Source organism: Apteryx mantelli, chromosome 8 (genome assembly GCF_036417845.1).
Source record: "Apteryx mantelli isolate bAptMan1 chromosome 8, bAptMan1.hap1, whole genome shotgun sequence".
Lineage (NCBI taxonomy): Eukaryota > Metazoa > Chordata > Aves > Apterygiformes > Apterygidae > Apteryx > Apteryx mantelli.
The window spans coordinates 18,684,118-18,710,034 of NC_089985.1; the positions used below are offsets into that span (position 1 = coordinate 18,684,118).

General features: G+C 42.0%; 1 protein-coding gene across 3 annotated transcripts in view; it reads right to left on the reverse strand.

Annotated features, from left to right (window-relative positions):
- NTNG1 (netrin G1) overlaps positions 1–24,651 on the reverse strand; it is a 161,860-nt gene extending 137,209 nt beyond the window's left edge. For 2 of the 3 annotated variants that reach the window (XM_067300823.1, XM_013961034.2), the window contains exons 1-2: positions 21,360–21,485; positions 17,724–18,424 (exon numbers count right to left, since the gene is read on the reverse strand). In XM_067300823.1, coding sequence (XP_067156924.1) covers positions 17,724–17,969 — 246 coding nt within the window. In that variant the 5' untranslated portion in view covers positions 17,970–18,424; positions 21,360–21,485. Of the gene's footprint in view, positions 1–17,723; positions 18,425–21,359; positions 21,486–24,576 lie in introns of those variants that run through there. The other variant, XM_067300824.1, reaches the window with a different exon arrangement.
- Between the last annotated feature and the right edge of the window lie 1,266 nt (positions 24,652–25,917).

The following is a 25,917-nucleotide window of genomic DNA, read 5'->3' on the forward strand; positions in this document are numbered from 1 at the left end:
ATTCTGAAATAGTAAGGAAATGTGAGGTAACATCTTGGTCATGGCACTGCAAAACTTTTGCTGTTATTTTGTCTGTTCCCAAAATAAGAAAAGAAAAAGGCTGTAGAAACTTTAGAAGACTTTCAACAAATTCATTGCAATTAGTGGGATTTTAACTCATCTTCCCATTTCTGTGAAAAGCTCAACTGTGTTCTACATAGGCTCGAACCTGACCCTGCCTTGTGCAGAACTGAATCTTATTTTATTTGTCTCTTACATTCTCCCCCTATTTTGTGCTTGGCAGAATTTATACTTTCTTTTCCTTTCACAAACTGTCCAAACACAATCAGGCCATGTTTCACTGTGTACCAGCTGCTTTGGTTTGTCCTCAGGTATCACAATACTTTATGTTCTGGGAAAATCCGGATAGTGATTCTACAGTGCCCAAGAATGGACAGATCATAGAGTGTGTATGAACACTGAGTTTGGATGAGAGCCAGATCTGTTAATTCCTCATTTGTGTCCATGTATTTAAGCTTCTTCCTAATAATATTTTGACCTGGGTGGAGAAAGAGAGCCATATGGCATCTTCTACCACTGACAACAACTGCTGTTAGTATAATCAATGCATCACTGATGTGATATGTTTAGATGTTTTAGATTCATCTGTGTCGCTCACTTGTGGCAAACTCAATTACAAGTTGCACATTAGTCAGGGTCCTAGAATAAACTAGTCCTGTTTTTGTATGACATGTGCATTGTATTTTCTGCCATAAAGCTGCTCACACATGAAATGTCCTGACCAACCGGTTCTCAAGGTCATAATCCTTTCCACCTTCTAATACCATCCCAAAATCCCATAGTCACAGAATTGTTGGGGCTGGAAGGCACCTCCGGAGATCATCTGGTCCAACCCCCCTGCTCAAGCAGGGTCAGCTAGAGCAGGTTGCCCAGGACCATGTCCAGTCATGTTTTGAGCATCTCCAAGGATGGAGACTCCTTTGAATGCACTTGTCCAATGTGACGCTCCCAAAAAATCAGACAACTAAGGAGCAAGATGGCATGTCAATCATAGAACCATGATGTAATTTAAAATAATGCAGTGTCATCAAACTGGGCATGTCATCTTGCTAAAGTCAGCCTTCTGGTCCCTTTCTTTTTATTACTTTTTATATTTGTGTTTCAAATTATACTGTAAATTATAGGGACAATATCTTCCTTCAATTTTGTACAATGTCTGGCAGAGTGCAGTACCAAACTTAACTGATGGCATTGGGAATCACAATAACTCACCATTTGTTTTAGCCATTTGGTGTCCTAGGAGGCAAATGATGGTTCAGGGAATAGTATCTGAGCAGCATTGCCTAAGTGGTTTAGCAGTGTATATTTTTTTCAATATGCACATACCAAATAATGACACCTGTTTGTGTATGTGTTTTTTTTTTTTGTTTTTTTTTAATTCCTGATTTCCCCGGGAACTCAACAGTGCTTTAAAAAAAATAAAAAAAATCACATAATGCACTGTGGACAGAACAGTGATATCACCTCCTTTTTGCAATATGCCTTTCTGAATAAAATATTAATGCTAAGCATAATGTAAATTAGTTAATAAGGCTTATAAAAAAAAAAAAAGGGGGGCTGAAAGTTTTCCAGGCTTTTTCTATTTCTTACTTTTCTCAGCAGCCATGTTATTTAATAGAAGTCTTAACATTCTTAAGAATTTTGCAATTCTTAAGTCTACTGTTTCAGAATCCTGAAAAGTTAAAAATATTTTAGATACTGTCAGACTACACACAACCCTTGTAGCTTTTGCATTTAAACCATAACCTTAGAAAAACAGAAAACAGATCGTAACAATATAATTACAAATAATGACCAAACACAGAATTATGCCTTACATAAAAATACTTTTAAAATTGTAATAATAAACAAATTAAATCTTTACTGTGTGGTAAATATCTACCATTTGCTATAAAAGAAAAGAGAATGTCATTTTTGTAGGTATTTGAGTGTGGGACAAAATACAGGGGAGCAGACAATGGAGGCTTATTCCCAAATGAACACTATTAATATCATAAAAATTTAGCAGTCCTGAGAATTCTCTACATCCTCTGCCTGGAAATGGAGAAGACCAAAATGAGATGCAAATCAGAGCCTTTATCTAATGAATAATGCAAATGAGCGCTCCTCTTATGGCGCAGCAGGCTGCAGGAATCCTCTCTGCCTCACCTCACATTTCTTGTGGATTTAAACACCATGTGTCAGAAGAAATTAGAGAAAGGAATTGCCAAGAAATGACAAAGCCTTGGAGCCCCAAGTCAGTGTAGACAGCAAGGTACATTAAGATGCATGGTACAGAGAAGGAGAGAGTTGACATCTCATTAAAATGAAAATGTTGCTATTTTTCCTTCACCTAGTAAGTGGAGTTGTATGACACTGTAATCTGCGATTATTTGTGTGGCTATTAGTTAGAGACATCCTCCAAAATGCTACCAAGGCGGTATCTGAAAAACTTTATAAAATCTTTCATTTTTTTTGCAGAAATGTTGGTGCTATTTTATATCTTTGATACAAGTTAACTGCATCAGCGTTTTTTCTAGCAGCATCACAGCGCACACTGCATCTTATCCATTAGTCACAAGCTTTGCCGTAACTTTCTCTTAGCATCTAATATTACCTTCCATAAGTATATTCAGGCAAACAAACCTGAAGGCATACAAGCCCTGAAAATTAACTTTAACTCCTTTTTTCAGCCATTATTTTGCCTGAATAAATTCTTGTTTCAGAATCCAGCACAGATTTCATCTGTTCCACTAAAAAAAATCTTAGCATGCAGACTAGTCACACTGTCACAGCCACGTTGTCAAGTCCCTGCTCTTTGTCATTATATCAGATTCCAAAACTGGGGATTTGTGAAACTTGACGCTTTTTTTGACAGGTATTCTCTCAAAGTACAGAACAGGCAGACCCAATCTAACGAAGTTGTTCACTTCCCAGACATCTTCCTAGTTACCAAATAGCGAGCGGCGGCGGAGGGGCCCTGGTCCGCAGCGCAGGGGAGCCCTGGCCACGCAGGGAGCTGCAGGAATGGCAGGTCTCGGCACGCAGCTCTTGAGGCTCTCGGTTTGGGTGGCAGGGGACAACTGCATGCTGGCACCTGCTGTTGTAACTGCTCTGCGTGTATGTGCTGCCTGCTATAACTGCTGCCGCCTAACATTGCGGGTAGAAAACTGGGGAAGACCTTTTCTGTAACTATTGCATGCTCCCTGGAATGCAATGATTGAAAAAGCTCATCTGGGGGGAAAAAATCCAGCTGCTCACCTGGGAGGTCAAGATCACTGCAAAGTCCTGAACCATAGCGCTGAGAGCTTAAGAGATAATGCAACCATTCAACTTGGGGGCTTGAATCACACTGGATATAACTGCAGGGCTGTGCTCCTTTTGTTCACTGATCTGGTCTGTGAACCGACTGGCGACAGATCAGTGTTTGATTCAGTAACCCATAAAATAGATAGATCTATGTACAAAGCAAAAATGAGATTAAAGATGTTTTACTATATGTCCTTTCAGGAACTGTGAAAAAGAAACCCTTTTATCACAAGCTGACAAAGACATCACTGCTATTTATAGTTGCACTTCAGTTCATCAGTTGGATGCACACTAGAGAAGATGCTACAGCACTAGCAACACTGTTACTAAATTGAGAGCTTACAGTTTCTTTTTAATAGTTGAAAGCAAAGCCATTTCTCTATTGGACAGCTTGTTGCAAACTTTGTAATAGCGCAGAAAAATATATATATATATTTTTTTGGGATGGATTTCCACTCAGTTCAATCCTACTGAATCAAGGAGGGATTGCTTGGGATATAGGTTAACTGAGAATTTGGTGTGAACTGCATAAAAATGTGACTCGTAATCAATATAGCATTTTCACTCTCTTAAATTAAATGGACATAGATAGGTTCTCTGGTTCTGCTCCTGCTAGTGGTTATGATGCCAGGAATATATAGAGAGTTTAGGTTTCCAATAGCAAGGACAATGATAACTATAGAGGAAAAAACTACTGCTAAAGCAAACTAAGCAGTTGATTTGAAGCAGGGAGACAATTAAAGCCCAGCATTTCTGAAAGAGTAATAAAAATGTCACTACAAATGACAGATTGTTACAAGTCCTTGGCTTCTTTCTAGCACTCTAGAAGAATATGGCGTTAAATCAGTTCCAAGAGATTATTAGTGGTATATGTTATTTTCGCAAACTCAAGGAAGTGAGTATCATTTCATAAATCCACTGCAGGTTTAAAATTAGGCTTTTTTTACAGCTTTAGTTTTGTGGCCTTTACATATACAATTAACAAAAACACAAAATTAAAAAAGAATGCTGGAGCTTGGCTCAAATTGAGAGGAGAAAAGCTAAAAATGTTCTTTTAAGAAAAAATCAAAGCGAATTGGAAAATAGCTCTTTCCTGTGGCTGCAGATCTTGCTTAATGCCTGTGAGGTTCCCTGAGCGTAGGATAAGATGTTGAGCCAGAGATGCTGTAGAAAAGGACTCTTGTTTCTTGTTAGCAAAGGCACTGTACTTGTAAAGTGTTTTCTCATATTGTGTTATGTGTTTACTTTCTGTATTGTTCTTCTGCATAAGGTATCATGAAAATTAGGTCAGAAAACTATAAGTGATGATTAAAAACAACAATAACTGCACCTAATCACCTGGTAGGTGGAGACCTATGAAGTATATGGTGTAAGCAGAGATTAATATTCTCAGGTACAGAAGTAGCATAGGCTCAGTTGTAAATTTCCTTCCTTATGTATTTATGGGCAAGACGGTGTCTTCTAACAAAGTCCATAAGACAATACTGTTGGAATCTCTCAAGTATTTCTTACACGGGAAAAGCTGGTTTCTCCTGCAAACTAGAATATTTGTCCACAAATCCTTGAATATCTGCAGAGAAATATGAGGGATCTCTGTCCTCCTGCTCTGAGACACAACATTGCTACAGTCTCCGCAGCAGGACAGGCTGCTCAGGAGCTGCAGTACCCACAGGAGCAGTGTCTGGACAGGTCCCCTATGTTCCTTGGAGCGTGTGTAACATTAAAGGGCAGGATCTGCCAGAAGGATCGACGTTATCTTGCAGACAGCTATTACAAGTTCAAGGGAACAGGTTTATTGCCCTGCTCTTTGGTACTAGTCCTTCACTACTGTTGCATGGCAGATATTGACACATTTCTCGGTAAAATGCTGTGGATCCGATCACTGGTTAAGAGCAGTCTTTTCTGAATTCCAAAGGTGTTTCCAATTTATTTCATTAATTATTTCATCATTGTAACAGTAAATGTGTTCTGCCTGTAAGTTTTATATGGTTCATAATTATAAACAAACCAATTACTAACCCAAAGTAAAGCCAGTGACAGCAAAAGACTGCTTGATATTGCCCTTGTAATGCCACAACTCTACTTTCTAAGGCCTGTTCAGTCCTTGGACACGGACTAGGATGACATCAGAAAATAGAAACTGTGACTGTGGTTTATGTGATGGTAGTTTATAGAAGCTCATGTAAGGCGGTGCCATAGAAAACATGTTGAATAGGTCATCACAGGTGCTGTTCATCTTTGTGACAACAATTAATTGCTGTTATTCAGCTCTGGTAAGTCTTCTTTCGGGGAACTGGAAGGAACTGGCCTGTCAGGAGAAGCAGATGCTGACAACAGTGTTAGCTAGCATAGCCTCACTGACCTTAAGGATGGGAACTGAAAAACCTGTCTGAGGCTGAGGTTAAATCCAGTGTGGTCCTACCTTTGCCTGAATTTTGTTTTTGATATTATACAAAAATTTTATCATTCCAAACCCATCTATTACTGGGTACTTGACAAGATACAATCACCAGAATGACATTTACTCCAAATTCTTAGTCAGATTGTTATTGATCAGAAGAGTCAAATGCTGCCTATTAAAAGGCTGTGTCAGCTTCCTCTGTATTCTTGCAATATATTTACTTTCTTGGAGCTTGCATCTAGGAAAAGCAGCACTATAAGGGAGTTCTCATAAAACAATTAATGTTTCAGTGCATGCTTCTATCCTATTGCTGAAGTCTTTAATCTTAAGACTTCAAAAAGAGCACCTGTATCTGTCTAAGGTCCACAGCTGAGATTTGTATGGATCCTTACCATTTTACAAAAGAATATTGCACCAAAGGAGTAGCAGAAGCATAAGTAAAAATAAAAATCCGTTAGTTCTGGCTTCTCCTCGAGCTCCAGAGCCTGTACTGCATGATGGATCCAGCCACACTGGCACTGGGAAGAGCCTTGTGTTCTTTGAAGCAACTCGACATTTCTTTCCTTAGTCTGCCTTTTCTTCAATCTCCATCATTTTCAAGTGCCTCTGTTTCAGCAGGGCCAGAGGGAGAGGGACTGGCCCTCCGGCAGGCAGTGTCCCATCGGGACAACCTCGCTGCGCACGCAGTGGACCAGCAGCATGGGTGTGCTGCCGTCCCCACCTCAGCTCAGTGCGTTTACACACCTTTACACTACCTTGAGGGAGCTGGGCTGGCAATATATCTGCACTCCAGCAAAACAGAAGTGGTGCCGGCTCAGCCAATACAGGTCTGAGTGCCCAGCTGGCACCACGGGAACCATCTCACACAGAGCTTGGAAGTTTCTATTTCCTCTTTGCCAAAGAAAGGGCATCCTGTTCCAAAACTAGCAGAAGGAGGAGAAACAAACATGTGTATACGTTTTCCAAAAAAAAAAAAAAAAAAAAAAGGGTGAAAGTTTCAAAATCCTGAGATTTTCAAACATCAACCATTTGTCCGTTGTTTAGTGTTAAAAAGGGCATACGCTACATTATTGATTAGAAGTCCACAAAATGCTAAAAAAGGTGTTTTTTTAATTAACAAAAAAGGAAACTATGTACTCTTGTTCTAAGACTTATTTTTAAACCTATAAAACATGGGGTTCATAAACGACACTTAGCTACTTTAGAGTGCTACAGTTGGTGATGGTGCAGTTATGGAGAAATATAGGAATATTATTCAATAATAGCTCCTCCTGTCCTTTTAAATTATTTACAAACAAGCCATGTCACATATAAAGCTAAAATAATATATTTTACTATGCAAACTCTGGTATGTATGACAAAGCACTTTCCAGTTAGAAGGTCTAATATATGCTTTCTGAGCATTCTTGCTCAGAAAATTCCTGAAAGTGTACCCAAGAACCAAACGTATTAACCAAATCCTGTCCTGTCACTAGAGACACTCAGCCTTGCTTTGAAGCTCAGAAGGGTGCAGCAGTCCAAAGCCAAACACTAATATTATGAGTAAAGACGTTTTATAAATGAAAAGGTGGGAAATAAATGAATTTTGGTGAAATTGCTTCTGACAAGAAACAGATAAAAAGATAAAGGCATACTGCTACTTTTGCTTTTACCTAAGACATTTTTCAAGTTTCCAGTAGTGAGTTTCAAACTGGTAGAGGGGGCTTAATCACATTACTAAGGAAGCAATATTTGGGCATGATCCATTGCTTTCAGTGGGAGTCCTTCTGCTGACTTAAACAGAGCACATTAATTTCAGTGGGAGATCACAGTTTAAGACCTGCTTATAAAAAGTCAAACATTGATTCTTAACCATGAAATGTACATTGTGATTCACCTCTGTTTTTCAGTTATTGAAGGATATATTTTTAAAAAGAACCAAAGCCAGTGCTTCAGATAACAAAAAGCTTGTGTTCTTAAATTATTTTTGAAAGCTTCTCTCACTTCTGTTTCAGAAAAAAGGGGAATAAAAGCGTAAACTGGTGGCAAAAATTTACCTCAAAATTTTAGTGAGGAAAGCCAAAGATCTATGGACCCCTTAAGCCCATTAGTTAATGTTTCTGGAAGTTTGCGCAAACTCTTGCAAGAGAGACACCTTGCTAGGATATTTCTGCAGGCTATCCCTGCAGTATTCTTACCACTTGGCAGATCCATATGGTCAAGGAAGCCAAGAGGCATGCCAGAGTCTGCAAGGCTGAGATAAAAATAGATGGAGAAAATAGAACATGTAGAAAGAATTGTTTTAGCAGATAGAAAATTACATTCTGTTCTTTTTTCTATAGCTGTGCACATGGTTGTTTTTAAAAGATGAGAGCTTTTTTGTAGTTGTTTGCTATTCTTTTTTTTTTTTCTTCAGTCATTTGTAAATGTCACCCACAAGCAGCTCTGTTTCTAGTTTTCACTGGAGGAAAGAGCCTCATGAGCAGGTGTAGATGGTAAAAATCAAATTGATGAGTTAAAATGATGTCTCCTGACAGTTTTACAGATAAAAATCTGAAATGCACCAGGATGCTGAAAAGACACAGTATGTATATGTAAGAAAATGCTCCTCTCATAATGGTGTCCTCTTTTAAAGGTTTTACAAGTACTTAGCTATAAAAATGCTCTCTGGGCTGAAGCTTGCCTTAAAATATCTCTGGTATAGTACAATTTCTTGCTTGTAATAAATATAATTCATTTGCATCCTTTTCTTTCTTTTCCTCTCTTTTTAATTTCTAAATTCTGTATCAACAATCTGCCTAAAGAATTAGAGGATGAGAAATAAAACCACTTTACAGAAAATAAGATGTAGCAAACATCAAGGCTATGTGAAAGCATTTATGCGCATTGACAAGCCTGCCCAGTGCCAAGGATTTTCATGTCCCTAACTACATTTGTATTTCTATATCAAGGCTATGTTGCTGCAAATGACCTGTGGAAATATAAACTTCCACAGGTACAAGTAAATCAGGTACAGAACTACTCTCTATCTCTCGTTTAGTGAGATTAACATTCTAATGTACAAAGGCACTTTTGCCTCATCAGTCAATGATCTTAATAGTATTTAGGATTGTTTTCAACTTTTCAGGGTCCAGCCAGTATTTACAGGTTCTGAACAAAGGCAGGAAACATTTGGTTTAATAGATCCATTACCTGTTTTTAGCTACTCTTAAGATGCCTGAAAGTATAGGTACTTTTTTTTTTTTTTTTAAACAACAGAAATTTCAGCTTTGGTAGAACAGTATTAGTATTGCTTAAAAAAAGCAGCAGTTGGTACTCATACTAAAATGTAGTAACTCCTCCAAATTCAGCACTTTCTAAACTCTGTGGATCAAAACAAATTACAGGTTTTCTTCCTTGCATAAAGAGATGGGTAATTTTCATACTCTGTCAACAGGGACTGCTAATGCTTGTTTGTATTTCTCCATCTTTGCTCTATGGGATAAAGTAGAAGGAATAAGATAGCTCTTATTGTCTGTATTTTTTTTTTTCTTGAATGCTCTGACAGAATACTGTGTGCCTAAGTGTTTGCAAGGGGGAACTTGGGCTATATATTGGACTAGTTGCTTTATAAATAACATAAAAATGTAAATGTTAAAAACATTATTGGGAAATCGACTTAAGTCTCCTTAAAGGAAGACAGGTGAGCATACTAACAAGAATGATTTTCTTGACAATAGACGGGGTTTACACAACTCTCAACTGAGTTTGGCTGGCATTGTTTCAACTCAGCTGCTTACAAATGCAAATTTTAGTATATGGAAGTGCCTCAGGAACTTGCATTTGGTTTCCAGTGATTCTTAGCTGTTATAAAGTACAAGCCATGAAAGAAGGGAGTGTGAAACTCTGGGGTTTACAGACATACAGGTACTTAATGAAGAAAGAAAAATATGTTTGTCCAGATAATTTGGACAAATCCAGACAACATAAAACTAGCTATATTGAGTCCTGCCAAATAAATCCAAAATTTGCACTTGTCCATCATAGCAGGAGGAAATATAATATCACACTGATGGTACACTGTCCTCAAAATGAGGCAGCAGCCCAGAAAGCCTGATGCTTCGGCAGCTCGCGGGGGACTGCAGGGCACCAGGTACGTGGCGGAGACGTGAGAAAGCGAGCTGCCTGCTTGCCTCACCTGTGCCGCAAGGGAGAAACCTTCCCAAAACCTCCCATCTGGGCCTTGCTCCCACAGCCCGGCTCCTATGGAGAGACGCCATGGCAGGATTACGCTAAAAGCACAGGTGATGGTGCTGAAAGCAGGCCCGCATCCGAAACCCTGCCGTACAAGGTTTCTGGCACACTGCAAGCGGGGTCACCTACTGCAGCCTAGCATGGGATGGTAGCACATCATGCAATGTCCTACCTGGGGCAAGGCGCTGGGGACAATGAGCACTTGTCGGGGTGCTGCTTTACTGCACTATACTTACACTATATTAGCAAACCTCATTATGAGGGTCTCCCTAAAGCTTAGGCTCCTGAGCTATGGGCTCAAGATCGCCTCTGTCTCCTCAGCAGAGGCAACAATTGCAGTACATGGCTAGTAAGGATTTTATTTACAAAGTATTACTGTTTTATTGCCGAAGGTGACAGTAAAGGTGCCTGCTGAGGGGATGTTTCTGACACAGCTGCACTGAGAGCATGCTGTTCTCAATCCCCTGGGAATGGCATGGTGTCTGTACTACCGCGGACATGCTTTATTTCTTTCGAAAATCACAATAATTGTTTGCAGAACTGCAGCAGCCCGGCTTTGCGGTCTGGGGATGGGGTGGCAGAGTGCAGTGTGACCAGCCCTGCATTTTGGCATCCTGCCGTGCTGGGCCGCAAGGAGGGAGCTGCTCGCGTGGTTGCGAGAACCTCGTCCGCAGCGCCAAAACCGCCCCCGACAGCAGAGGGTTGAGCTGATTGCAGGAAGGCAACTCTGTGCCAGCTGGCAGGACTTAAATGCTATTACCTGCCACACTTCCTAAGAGTTTTAACCATTTAGTGACTGGCACCAGTCTCTGCTTCATACTGACTGTCCAGGAATTACTTGTTTGAAATTTTGCATAGACAGACACAAAGTATTTAAGAAACAAATTCTCTGCAGTAAGTTAAAAAGGGGGGGGAGAAAAAGTGTTGGTCTTGCCATGGTCATCAATAAACATCAAGTAAAAACTATGTGCTCACAGCTGTGTTTCCTTTAAATGTTAGGTGTTACCAGGTGATAGAGATGTGAAATAATTTCTATAACTGGTGAAATTTTACATGACCTATTAAAATCTCTTGCTTCCTAAGATCAAGTATTATTACGATAATCATTAATCGACTGTTATGTTGACTACAAATGCCTAATATTTCCAGCTAACTTGAGAAATGAAGGGAGGAGAAAATGAAAAAATATGAGGGAAAATATAAAATGGAATAAAGACAGCATTAAAGGCAATAGTTAAGCAGTTTCTATAAGCTATATTTATAAAATATGTATCTTGTTAAAATGATAAGAATCTTTGCACTTTTACCTTGTTGCGATATGCGCCTTAAAACCTTGCAACTGAAAATAAACAGAACCCTGTTAAGTTTGTTCAGAAACCTTGTTTTCCCCACAAATATTTTTAACATCTTAAGTACTTTGCAGGCATGCTTTTGCTTAGCTTAAGGTTTGAAAACACGTTTCCAAAGTGTAACTGAGGAGAAAAAAGCAACTGGACAGAGTTTTGTTGATGATTTACTAGGCAATCTTGATGTGTGATAATGAATAAAATGCAAATCTGGTTTTCCTGCAATCCTTCATTTTGATTTCTGAAAAAAGTATTAACTCTTAGATTCTAGCAAGACAATATTTTTCTGCTGCCATTAAGTATATCTTTTTTTCTCTTTTGGGAAACTAGGAGCTCCTTTCCTAAGAGGTCTGAGGAACAAAACAGCTTTGACACTTCTCCAAAGATGCTGTTACGAAAGGCACAGGTGGGCTGTCCTCTTTGGGCCTAGCTGATGAAAGGCTATGGAAGGAAGGAGAGAGGAAAGCAGGGAGGGAAGGAATAGCGGGATGGCAGCCTTGCTTCCCTCTTGTCCCTCCCAGACGTTTGGGTCTGAGACAGGACCGTAAGGAGTGAGGTGGTGCTTTGGCGAGAGCAGGAGGCCAGAGCGGTTCCTGCCCTACGCAGGGCAGAGGGGAAAGGAATGGGGAGTCTGTCGGGTACCTCTGGGTCTTGTCATACTAAACATGAAATGAAATATCCCCTAACTTTAGAGGAAATGCCAAAATAAAAACTTTGTTCTCTGAAAGATAAGGTTCTTTTTCAACATCAATGAAGGGACATTTCTATTAATTAAATGTCCTCAAAAGAATACAAAGTAGATGAATCCAGGTATTGTATATAAAGACGGTAAAAACTTTCAGGTGTGTACATTGTCTTAAAAGGAACATCTGTGAAAATCTATATTAAACTAGGCAGTAATAAGCTCACCTTCAACTCCATGTTTCCGTTCTACCCCATGCTACTTAAGACTGCACAGATTGAACTAAAATTAAGAACTGCATGTCCATATTTAGCCAACAAAAGAAAAAGCTGCTTCTTTTCAGTATCTTTTAATAGGATCATTCAACACTTTTAAAATGTCTCACCCAAGCACGCATGCATGCTAGAATGTTTCCAAAGGAAAATACATTTTTATTTCACATTTTGATTTATAAGTTACTTCAAAGAATATCTGTTCTTTTAATTATTTCAGTAAACATAATAATGGTATCACTAACTACACTGCAGAGTATATTCCTTAAAAAAGGGAAAATAAGCCTACTTGTAATTAAAGGAATGCTATATTAATGATGCTGAAAGTCTCAGAGGGAAACATTTAATGTCCACCTCATAATATTATGCCAGAATTACATGCACAGAAGACTTTTTAATAATCTTTGTTTCTTAATTTAGTTTTGATTGGCTATGAAATACAGAGTAGCACTCAAGGGCTCAAATTTCTACTGCTGTCAGCACTTCTCTATAAATTGTATAACTGCACATGACTTCTGTCTGTAGGCTTCTCTTCAAGCTTCTGTTCAACCTATGAAGAAAATTAGCTGCAGGCAGCAGATAATTGCAGATAATTTTATCATTTTTACGCCACAGGGATGTTGGATTGTGTTATGATAGCTAGGTTTGCCTAAACATGGGCAGAAAATCATATTTATGTGCGGCCATTTCAGCTGTAAACACAGCATAAATCCAGCTCCAGTTTGCAAATTACAGCAATAGCCACTAGGAGTCTCCTGGCTGAGAGTTTGCGGTGAATTTAAATATTAATATCGGGTAATGTTTGAATGCAAAAGTAGTGATAAAGGCTAGATCTTAGCAAATTAATCAGTCTTGTGAGAGGCAGCCCACGGCTGCCTGCTGTGGGGGTCGGTTTGAAAGCAGCGCGGCTGTCCCAGGCCCCTCCAAGCATTCTGGGGAGACGTGGTCTGAGACAACCAGTGCAGGAGGGCAGCGGTGGCGCAGGGGGCTCACAAGGGGACTTTAAGTTTGGTTTATGGTTCTCATTCCTGCTTCTAATCACAAAACGGTGATCTCCAGCTCTGCCGGGGCAGTCTGACAGTCATACTGGGGGGCACAGTCCACCAACTTTTTAAAACCTGAAAAATCAAAAGCAAGCTATAAGATATTTTTGTGGGGCAAAAGATGGTGACAGTCACGAAGAATTAAATTGCAAGAATTTTTGTAAAAATTTTAACAAGTGCTTGCAAATAACAAAGTAAAAGATTTTTACCACCTGTTAGGTATTTCTCACAGGGAGATTCAAAGCAGATTTGTTTGTAAACTGAAAAGCTGCAGGCCACAAGAACTAGCCCATTCGGGTATTTAAAATGTTGCTTACAATATCTCTGCAAAATTAATTCTGAAAAAGTGAAGTAGCTACTTTCCCTTTCCTTTTTCTGTTTCTCCTTCCCTGTCCCTCTCCCTTTTCTCCCAAGCCAACTAAGTGCCAGTGTAAGGTACCAGACACACTGCTATTGCCACCAAAAGCTCGAGACCCATGAACTGTAGCAGCACAGTGACCATCAGCTCAGCATGCTCACTCACAACGTGCACACAAATTTGGGCAAAGGAAGGGTACAGCAAGCAACTGTGCCCCTCTGCCACCACTGAGCGCCTCACTGAGTACCCCCAAATTGTCTTAAAGCACGCAGGGATGAGAGCGGGCACCAGCCCACTCAGCTACAGCTCCTGCTAGGCGCGTGGGCAGCGTGACCTGCGGGGACGGGGGCTGCCATGCACTGCTTACAGACACAGGTACCTCCATGGCCTGAAAGTGGGAGCTGTAACCACTCTAAGCAATTCATTTGTTCATATTATATGATTATATGATTTTTTTATCGCATCTCTCCTTTCAAGCAAGATCCTTTCCCAAGCCCTAGAAATCCTGACTTAAAAATGATGAGATTTTAAACAAATAATGACTTGGGGAGGGGGGCTATTTATTCAGCTTCTGCTGTTTGAGCTTTTCATTTTCAAACTTTTCTCTGCAACCAGAACTAAGAAAATAAAGATGATGTTTTAAATAAAAGCTGAGAATCTTGCATAATCATAGGACTCCCGGGGTTTGAGATTTCAGAATAATCTCAAGAGTTATCAATACTGAATGTCACTATTAACTAGGACGTTATCCTCCAACTAGATTGCATAAAAGCAATTGTGGGATAGCTTTCCTGTCACCTGCTCCCCAAAATCCCCATGAATGCTGGCCTGCAGGGATTACCCACAGGTACTTATGAATGAGGAGTTGCCACGTGCCATATTCAGAGGCCTGCGTTTGCATTTTGTAACAAATCTGCATGCGCAAAACCTTGTTATTTGGATCTCTCAACTACACAAGCTCATGGAGCAAAATACCAAAATGGAATCGTAAGAACATTTAATCACACAGGGAATACGTTGAACTATGTAGGAGGCTAATTTTACCATAACCTCCCGCTCTCCTGCTCTCCATGTGCCATAGCTCCGTGAGTCCTTGCAGCAGTTTCCCTGCCACGTGGGCGGCTCAGTGGGAGCAGGTCCCTGCCGGGGACCCGCTCCAGCACAGCACAGCCCTGAGCATGGACACGTAGTCCCAGCACCTCACCTTCCCCACTGCAACACACACCCCTTACTTCTCATCCTCTCCTCTGCTGACCCAGAGAAGGCATTATTTCTTCTCCTGAAGGACAGTATTTTATTGAAGACTATTATCATGTCCCATGTCACAGACGACTTTTCGTTAGGTTTTACTATAATCTCTCAATAGGACCTGGGTGCATCTGGCAGCCTGGGTGTGTTGCAGGGGCATGATCTGCACCAGGCTGATAACTGACACAGACTCAATGCACAGACTGTGCGCAGCAAGGTACTACGGTGAACAGAGAATTACTAAGGCTGATTGGGGAACTGATACAGAGACAAAACAGAAAATTGATTAAACCTCCTCCTCCTACAGAAGTAGGCTTGTTTTTTGGTACAGTTGTTTTTTCTTAGAATAGTTGAAAGGACCCAGATTTCTTCCAAGGAATTAACAGAAGGCAGTTAAGCATTAAGCTGATCTGAATAACAATCTGAAAACTAATACACAAGCTTAGTATGTTAATACCCAATATTCATAATAATAAAAACAAACATTTTTAAGTCTGTTTTGTGCTTCACTGTGCCAAAAAGAAACCCTCGAGTCTCTGCCATATCAAATTCAGGATTTTTTAAGTGCAAGAACATGCCCAATAGGAATGCATTCTTTTCTACTGTCTACCTCCTGCAAGTACTGACAGTGTGATTCCCTTAACTCATTTTCCAAAACTAAAAATGAACGCAAAAATAAAAGATCTCACTGGGAAATGCCAAAGGCTCAGCCCTACCAATATGTGTAAGCCTCATTTTGAATGAAATGTGCATGTGTAATTTCTATGTGTACATAAAGTATAGCTGGACATGAAGCATTCTTAGGAACAGGGTGGGGGGGCTGTAGATTTCCTCTTCATGCTGAAATTTTCCTTTTCAAAGACATGAAAGTTGAAGGAAAAAAAGTCTGAATAAAAATATCCTGCAGGGCACTGTAACATATAGATACTTTAAAGCTCTGGTGCTGTACAATACCTCAGGAACTGCAAATATTTCTGTAATTTTCCTAATGTTTCAAGTCAGTCAAGCCATTACCAATGCATATGTGACTATAGTGTATTTGTACAACATATATCCATACTGAAAGTAAATATAGCCATTTATGAGATTGTAGGAGTCAGTCATCCTAAACTCACACCATTAAATACACTATTTCATCGTGTGCTCTCTTGTTCTTCCCCTTTTCCTGTCTTTCCTGCTAGGTTTCTGTTGGCCTTTGGTATTGCAAGGGTTTGAAGTGGAAGTAAGTTGCATTTGTCACCTCAGATGATTCCTGAGCAAACTTTCATAATCTATCACAGCATCAAGGATCCTGCTAGGTCAAATGTTTACAGTAAGAGTTCGGCAACATTTCAGCAACATTTTTAATACTTAAAAAGAAAAGATATTTTGATTAAATCTACCATCTTTGTTCTAACTCGAAAGTAGGCTGATAGCCAATGCACTTAGAAACTTTAGAAATTACTTAAAATAGGAAATGCTGCAATGTCTATCTGCAATAAAAAGAAGAAACAAGTTTGTTGGGCTGTGGACTGCACTAAAATGATACATACAACTTTTTATTTGCTGCATGACAAGAGTTATTAAACATCACCCTGTCACTGGTCTAGGGCTGAACCACATATATTACAATTTTGACAGAGAAAATACACTAAGATAAAGAAAAAAAACATATTATGCCAGGCATGTTACATTTATTTATTTTTAAACAGTGGCTGCTTGAAGCTGCTCGGAGATTTAGGATGTCAAAGCAGTGTCAGCAGAGATGGATTAGTGGGCAGAGAGCAAGTGGTGCAGTCAAAGGTTCACAATGAATGTAATTTATTCATGTAGCTCTCCAATTTATCACGTGGTTATCACCATAATGTACGTGGGAAGCGGCTGCATGCATGCACACAACGTCCTAAATGTGTGTGTGGCCGGACCTGAACTCCTTACAGAACACTAGTGGTTGAAAACGATACCATGAGGCATTTAAAAGCAAACTTCCTTCCTGTGAGGACTCTGTCACACAGTGACGATGATTCTTGTATAAACAAACCACTATCTTGTAGACTGTATTCAATTACAGTAACCTCACTTACCAGAACTCATCAGTTTTTCAAACCTAAATTATCTAGCTAATGTGATGTAAATTTCTTATGCTTTAATAGTACCATATAATAGATACAAATATATGTTTTGCATCTCAAACCCACATTTCCCCAATCAAGGAATACTATATTTTCACTCAGCATTTTCCAGAAATAAATATTCAGTGGCAAAGAAACTGAATTTCCATATTTTGTAAGAAGAAAAAAAGTTATTTGCAAGTTGAAAGTTTCTTTTAATTTTAATGACCTCTTACAGCATGATCTGCCACCAGCCCAGCTACTCCAGCTACCCCTGCCACTTTTGAAGCTTCTGCAGCCTGAGTTTCTAGCAATACTCTGCTCTTTGGAAGTGATGCTAAATTATACAACACCTGGATCCTTTCAGCTGATCAGAACCAGCTCACTGAAGTCTTTTGTGATCCAGGCAAACATACCCCAGTTAAGGGTTAGCATGGTAGGAGTTTCATACTGCTTTCTTTTAAGACATTAAAAGTTGACCTAAAAAGACACTGAATTCAGACAAAGTCAGACTAGGTCCTAATGAGAAGAACATCTCATTGCCCAGCTTAATGCACTGCATTAATAAACGCTTACCATTTCATTTAGCAGAACTCTTTCACGTTTGGAATATGATGCAGATTTTTCTTAGATATTTATACCTGAGCTATAAGAACTTCCACTTTGCAGCCATCTTCACAAAAATATATCCACCAATTATGCACAACGAAAAGCTTGCCTTACCATTGCACAGAAGGTCTCAGGAGGATCTCCACATGTTATGTCTGGGGGATCCAGAGTCACTTTTACGTATTTGATCATGTCTCTGGCTTCCGGTTGGCAGGCCATGTAATCCCATACTTTTCCTTCTTCTGTATAAATCTGAGTCTTACACACGTCATAATGTCCCCACACGGAAGGATAATGCTGCATCACTGAAGACACAGTAACCCAGAGGGCGTGAAGTGACAGGAATCTTGATAAATACATCTCTAAATCCTTTTGTGTCACCTTCGTAAGTATACTCAGTACTGGCGTACGTGCAGTCTATAGATTATACATATATGTACATGTGTATACTTTGTAAAATAGGTTCCAACTCAAACATGAAGCTTTAGTACATGGTGTTTGATTTACTGAGTTGAAGACTTTGGTAGAAGACACAATCCCCAAATGACAGCCTTTCACAGCAATGTAGAGCTTGTCCTTTGTCTTACAACTTATCTATCAGGGCTTCTTGTAACAGATGTCCAAGAGCAGATAATAGCTCGTGAAGTTGCGGGTCTTCAGCCACACTGTCGATAACCCTGAGTGATCCTCCGTGTTCACAGCTCACAGGGGATGCCCAGATGCACTGATAGATCAGTATCCGAAGCAAAAGGATGAGTGTCTACAGGCTGGTGTCTTTTTCCCATCAATCATTCTCTTCTTCTGGCACCAGCACCCTTTTAGAAACAAAAAAGAGTAAGAGTTATTGTCCAAGAATCAATGCATTACAAAATATATGATATGTTGACATTTTGGAGGTCTGAGGCAATGTAAAGCAAATTGGTATAATATGGATAACCTTTAGCATGGGTGCTGTGCTAGAATGAACAAACTACCAAAATCATTCACAGTGAGAAGTGTTTCAACATAAAGGATTTAACTCTTCTCTAACAAAGACAGATTTATAATGTTCCAGGTGAGTTATAGGTTTCTGCTTCCAAAATTATATTTCCATCCTGGCAAAACTGGAGAGCAAACAACAGAACTTAAACATTTCTCACATTTTCTCAGCTGGCAGGCAGGGGAGAAGGGAACCAAACCACTGTGGGAGAACAGCAGGAAGGCTCTTTTATTAAAGTGACAAAGAGATGAGTATCAGGGCTATCAGGTGCTGATAGTTGCTTGGCAAGAGGACCTCGGAGAGCTCCAAAAGCCTTATACATTTCTGAGCCTTTTTTGGAAGAATGAGAAAGATGTAATGAGCACACTTCCGTTTCCTCGAATTTTCTCATTAGCATTGGAAGAGCTTTGCTCCCTTTTTTTTTTTAATGCTATTACTGATGAAGATAACAGTTGATTCACAGCTTACTATAATGACACTTTCCTCTTTTAATACGGATGCCATATTTTCCTAGGTTTGGAGGGGGGGGAAGTATTACACATGTACTCAATGTTTATTTTATCCTCTCCTTAAAAAGCAACCAGGATCCCCTCAGTTTATAACCCCTCAATTATATTATTGTACGTATAAAATCCTGGGATGTTTTTTCAATGATTTAAAAAATATATATATGCTAAAAGGCAAAGGTAAAAATACAGATACAATGAGGGAAACTGCAAAGACAGAATAAGTTCCCTAAGCATGCACAGGCAAAACCAGGACTACAGATTTAAGCTCATTTCCCGGGCCTGCGTGGCTGCTGTCAGCTGGCCCCAGCTGCAGACGCAGGGCAGGCGCTGACTTGGGGAGTAGCACCGGGCTCCCGCAGGCGGACGATTTTTGTGAGCCACTACAGCATTTCTCCACTCTTTCTATCCCGATTCTAAAATCCACGTGAGCGCTTTAGACAGATGCTCAGAAACAACTGTAAGGCACCACAGTCTGTAGCTCACTTAGTTTGTTTTAAGTTTTAAATTATGCTCAGTGTCATGAACCTTCCTATTACACATAAAATTGGAAAAGAATATGTAACTGGGTGAGCTCCTTAATATATTGCTTTGGTAATACATGTTTTCAAGAAAGAGCAAAACTTATCTTCAAAGCTATTCACAAACTGCCTCCCCATATTTAAATAATGCACCATCTTAAACTGAGCTAAACTACAGACACTATGAAATGCCAACAGATGGTTGAATTGTGTTTCCATAGCAAAGTAATTTACAATAATTGCCGTATGGACGTAAATGCAATTTTCCATTATATTCATTTTATCAAATATTACCATACAACTGTGATATATTTTATCAGAATACATACAGAATATCTGAATTTTCATGCAGTAATAAAACTCAATTAGCTCAAATATATTTAAGCTTCAAATCTGAATTTGAAACAAAAGCCGAAATATCAAAGACTAAATTAATCTTTTAAGAATCACATCAGGTGGTACCATAGCTTTATTAACAACCTTGCATTCTTTTCTGTTTTCAGTGGCAATATTTACTTATTATCTTGGAATACACAAGTTCAGTAATTCAGAGAACATTTTTAGTGTTCTTCTAGAGACACATCACACTTTTCCTTTCTAGTCCTTTCTAATATATTTTACTATTTTGCAAGAAAAAAAAAATAGCTTAAATAGAACAGTCATAATCCAGAAGGGAAACAACTGCTCTGTTAAAAAAGAATCCCTTGACCTTACTCAAAACCTGCAAATTATTTTAAATTTATTGTGACAAATCAAGACATACTCTGTACTGGAGAAGGCTTGGTCATAGTTGGAATAAACAATAGGTGAGTGTCATGTTTCTGTATGGAAATAAGATGTTACTGGGTTTAATTATCCTTAAGCCATAAGCCTTTACATTCAGGCAAAAATAGATTTGCTTTCTTTAATATTTTCATTGCTAGCTCTTCAGTTATCCATAACCTTTTGTAACTGCTGAGACTATGATCTACAAATAAATAGGACTGGATAGGACTAGAATAATGTGAAACAAGCAGCTATCTTAACACACTGTGCTAAAATACTTCCCATATAACGAATTCTCATTAAAGTAAGTCAGAGTCATAATGATGGTCGTTACACAGAATTATAGACTATAACATTGATCGAATTTAGTGCACTGACAAGGAAAAAGTGCAGAGGAGTGCAAGACATTTGAGCATTAGGCAGATGTAGAACTGTACGACAGACATTCCTGACAAGAAGCAGCCAATTATAGCTTAAATTTCTGGCATATAACCAGTTCTGATTAATAGTTTTCCATTACATTACAGACATATTATTAATGTATTAAAAATGTCAAGCTTTGGCAAGAACTAATACGGCATGGCTCAGTTAGTCTGCAATATCTTCTTTTAATGAGCTTCCATTGATACACAGAAAGATATTGACCAAAGCACATTAAGGATCATATGCTAAGCGCTATTGGGGTTTTTCTAACAGAGCTATACAATTTGTCTTGATTATATTTATTCTTGCAGAGTCACTCATTATGTGTGCTCTACGTTTTAGTGGCCTATTTCTAAAGACTTATATAAATTTGAATTATTCTGCAAAAAATGTTTAGAATAACATTTCTAAAGCATAGCGCTAAGCTTCTAGCTATACCCTGGGCAATAAAGCAGAAAATTTTTTTCTCAATAATACATGTACATTTGACCTTACAAAGTAAAAAGAATCAAACAAATCTGTAATAACTACTATGTAGCGTCCCCGTCCTCCGCACCTCGTAGCTCTCTGTTCACCGTCTAGTCCCACATTTGGGGTGTTAAACGGGTCCGCGGGGTCTGACGGGGACTGACACCTTTCTGACTTCAGGCAAGGTAGCTGCAGGCTGCTGGAAGGAGGGATTGCGCACTCAGACCCGCGGCGCGGTGCACGCTGCTCCTGGAGACACCCTGTGCGGGGCAAGAGCGGCACTGAGCGCGGAACACGCAGGGCCTTGAATTTCCGCCCGTGCCGCGCATCTCCCCTGCAGCCCGCAAGCCCGCAGGCGCTCCCTGGGCATCCGCGGTGCCTGCGCCACTGCTGCGTCTCTGCCTTCTCCCCGGGCACCTCTTTGTATGCAAAGGGGTGGACGTTTAGGCTGCAATGAATACCTTATAGCTGGCTGCAGCATATGTTTAGGAAGAAAGGCGAGCAGCTGATCCCCAGACTAAAATCGGCTGTAAAGGCGGCTTTACGCACATGCATCTTTTTCCAGGTGGCTAAAACTGTCAGTCAGACCTCACACAGCATTTTAATTCTGCAACCTGATCAAACACCCTTTGCTCCATAAATCGGCTAAAATGCATCTCTACAGAATTAATATTGGTATCGAACCCCTGCTCGTTTGAGGGCTCATCAGCAATCGCAGCTCCTTCTGCCTGCTCTGAGCACAGGGGAAATTCCCCCCATCCTTCGCTCGGTGTAAAGGGCATCAGCGAGTCGCTCTGCAGCCCTCCTCGTGCACAAGGTCCCTGTCGAAAACTTACTGTACGCATGGGGGGGGGTGGATTTCCTGCCGTCCCTTTTCAAGAACCAGCAGGTGTGCGGAGAATATAATAAAATAACAAGTGCTTATTTCTCTTACAGAGCAAACATTTGATAAAACATACACTGCCACCGCATATGAGTAAAAGAGTCAAATAATCATTAGCAATGCATGCCAGTGACTGACAGCGTGAGAAAAATGGCCAAAATCACAAACTCATTCCGTGAATGTTGGTGGTGATCTGACAACATTTGGGATCTACAGAATTTTTTTTTCTAAGGGAATATATTTTAAGTTTGCATCTCTAAACAGTTTCAGCAGATGAATACACCTAATCAAGTCTAGGTAAGAAGATCATTTGCCTCTACCTCATTTATTAATTATTTATAGGTAGTTTAGAATTTATAAAATAGCATGTGTATTACTAAGACAGAACTAATCCTCATAGCTGAGAGTTACACTATTTAGTAAAATTACTTTGCTATACCTAGAAATCTTGAGAACCTAGTACATATAAAGCCCCACGATTTAAAAATAGTACCATCACTTTTTATAAATGCAGAATTATTCATCTAGGCAAACAAAATGGGAACCTGTATTTAATGATTTAATCCATAATTTCTATCATATTTGGATATAAAATAGTATATTCCAAAAGATTCCTAGACTGCCTTTGGACTCAGATGCTGCACCAAAAGAAGTTCAAATTCTACTTTTATCTAGCTTATTTAACTATTTAGTAGAAGAAAATTTCTTTGTATCAGGAGGAATTTAAAATGTCAATACCTATTGGTGGAAGAAAATAAAATGCAGAGTTCTACTAGCAAAAGCTGGGATTCTGCACTATACTTAAAAATATTTTAGGTTTCCAGCATCATTCCTTGATGAGCGACCCCGCACACTAACACTACCGTTACTTGCAGGGTATCATCAATAGTCAGCATGTGGAGTAAAAGCACTTGGGATATTTAAATTTTAACACTGTAGTTTGCAGCTGCTTCAAGATTTTACTCGAGAATCTTTAAAATTGTGGCTTATTGGCTTAAAATATTTCTGTACCTAAAATTAATTTGTTCTGCAAGTTCTTCCTCTCAGAACTTAAGTTAGTATTTGGGATGGCTGGTTTTTTTTGTTTTTTGACAAATAACATAATACATGCTTTTGTCAAAAAGCATAATCTGGTGTATAGGGCTGCTAAGCTTTCAAGTTGTGGTGTGAGCTGAAGAGGACTTCTTAAAGCCTGATGAAAATCTAAGTTCTTAGCATCAAAATCAAATAAAAATAAAAGTCTAACGGACCCTGAATTTGGTCTGTGCTACTGCCAGGTTTTACATATGTAGCTAGAAAGTTGTTTCCACTTCTTATCAATGTCACAGGGTTGAGCGTTGATGACTAAGTCCATGAGACGTTAGACTATTGGCATTAATTGCTGGAAACTGTCTGGTAAACATCCTTTGAAGGGTCAGAAATATGCCAGAAATCAACCCCCTTTTTCCCCCAAATCCATTCAAAAAAGGAAAAAGAAGAAGTAGTACTGCAATTTCCTTCCTTTTGATTGGCTACCTAGGCCAGAGTTTTGAGTCTCGGAATTGCATTATCCTTAGGCACGACAGTGATTTATTCCCTTCTTAAAAGCACCTCCACTATTTATTTCATTTGCTGTCTTTGCTAACATCTTTGCAAAAGTAAGGCTGGCTCCTAGTGCATCAAATGCATACTGGTAAAAAGTTGATTGTGTAACAATAAAAGTATATTCAGCAGAGGCCAGAAATCCACATGTACCAGCTTTGAGAGTACAAGAGCATCTGTTTTAGCGGATTTAGCCGTTCTGCACTGCTCACTATCATTTGGGGTTTGTTTTGGGTTTTTTTTCTTTTGAATGGTTAGAAAAATTATTTGTAATTTCCGATTCAAGGGAGGGAATTGTTTCCTGGCTGAACGGCGAGCCGTCGTCTCTCCTCGGCGAATGCGGCTGCCCTGCGTAGCACCAATCCCCCCCTTTTCTCAAGCGGGGTTTTGATCCCTCCTCGCCCCCGAATAGAAACATCTTTATTCATGGCCGGGAAGCGCTCGCAGGGCCGGACCCCTTCCGCGCCGCGGCGCTGCCCCGCGCGCCCCGCGCCCCCGCGCCGCGGCCGCCCCGGCGGGGCTCCCCGCCCGCGCGGGCACCTGTGGCTCCCGCGGCAGCCGCGCTCCGCCGCGGAGCCGCCGCCGCCGCCGCCGCCCGCGCCCCGCCGCGCTCCGCCGCGCTCCGCCGCGCCGCGCGGACGGCAGGGGGCGCGCGGCCCGCGCCGATCCGCCCGCCCGCGCCGCGCTCAGCCGCGCCGCGCACCGCCCGCATGCCGAGCGGAGCCGAGCGGAGCCGAGCGCCCCCCGCCGCCCCGCACCGCGGGGCGCCACCTCCGCGCTCCCCGCTCCCCGCTCCCGCCGCGCGCGGCGCAGCCCCTCCCGCCGCGGCCGCGGTACTCACCGCGCGGGGGCCCGGCTCAGCGCGGGGCGGCGCGCCGCGGCCGCGGCTCCTGCCCCTGCCCCTGCCCCTGCCCCGGCGGCGGCATGGGGGCCGCGGCGCCGCCGCCCCCCGGCAAAGTTGGCGGCGGGCGCGGGCGGTGCGCGGGCGGTGCGCGGGGCAGCCGCCGCCGGACGCGGGCACTTCTCGGCGTTAAACTTTTGCCGGGGCCGGGGGAGGCGGCGCGGCGGCGGCGGGCGCGGAGCTGCCGCTGGGGCCGGGCCGGGGCCGGGGCCAGGACCGGGGCCGGGCAGCGCCGCGGGTCATCGCAGGGAGCGGCGGCGCCGCGGAGCTGCTCCGCCGCCGCCGGCGCCGGGGCGTCCTGGCCGCGCTCCGCCGCCCGAGTCACGGAGCGCCCCGCGCATCGCGCTGCGGGCCGCGGGGGCGGCGCATGGGGCTGCCGCGGGCGGGCGGGCGGGCGCGCAGCGGCTCCTGAAGTGGCGGGCAGGGGCGGCGGCGAGCGCGGGGCGGCGGCGGCGGCGGCGGCGGCGGCGGGGACGTTTCACTTAAGAGCGATCCGCAACTGCCGGCGAGTAGCGGGATCGCAAACCTCATCCCACCTCCAGACCCGCGCTCCGAGCGGTCCTAGCGCCGCCCCGCGCCGCCGCGCCGCGCGCCTCCGCGGCCGCCCGCGCCGGCACCGCGCCCGGCACCGCGCCCGGCACCGCCTGCGGCCGGCGGCGCAAGCCCGGCCCTGCCGGTCCCGCGCTCCCGCGGCGGCGGTGAACCGCCCATCGCCGCGCCGCAGCCCCAGCCGGCTCCGCCGAGTCCAGCGCCGCCGCGGCGCGCCCTCCCCGCTGGAGCCGCTCGTCTTCCTTTCCTTCTCTTTCTTTTTGCCCCTTCCCCCCCCCCCCCCCCCCATTCCTGTCTAATAATGCTACAGCTTAAGCGGAGAACATGAGTAAATGTTGCTGCCGTCCAAAACCAGATCGCACGTAGGCTGACCTGAACGCCTCGCAAACGCCCTGCTGCACTGCAACTTGGGTTTTGGTATTTTGCTCTTCCACCCGCTCAAGTTCCCTGCCTTGAACACAGGAGCCTTGCTCTCCGTGTCTTTTTAAATAGAGGCATCCTAGAGCTCCACAGTGCCGGGAGGTGCCTTAAAAGCACAGATCCTCCATTTGACCACAATCCAAAATTGCCACAAAACAGAAAGAAAATATCATTTCTGCTGGTGCACTGTTGTTGCTCTCCTGTAACAGTCCTCCTAGTACCGATCATTCTGGGTTCAAGACAGATGTGAGAACTCTGACCTGGTCCCCATACTCTGCTCCATCTGCCTGATGTCCTTCGGCACGCTCTCCA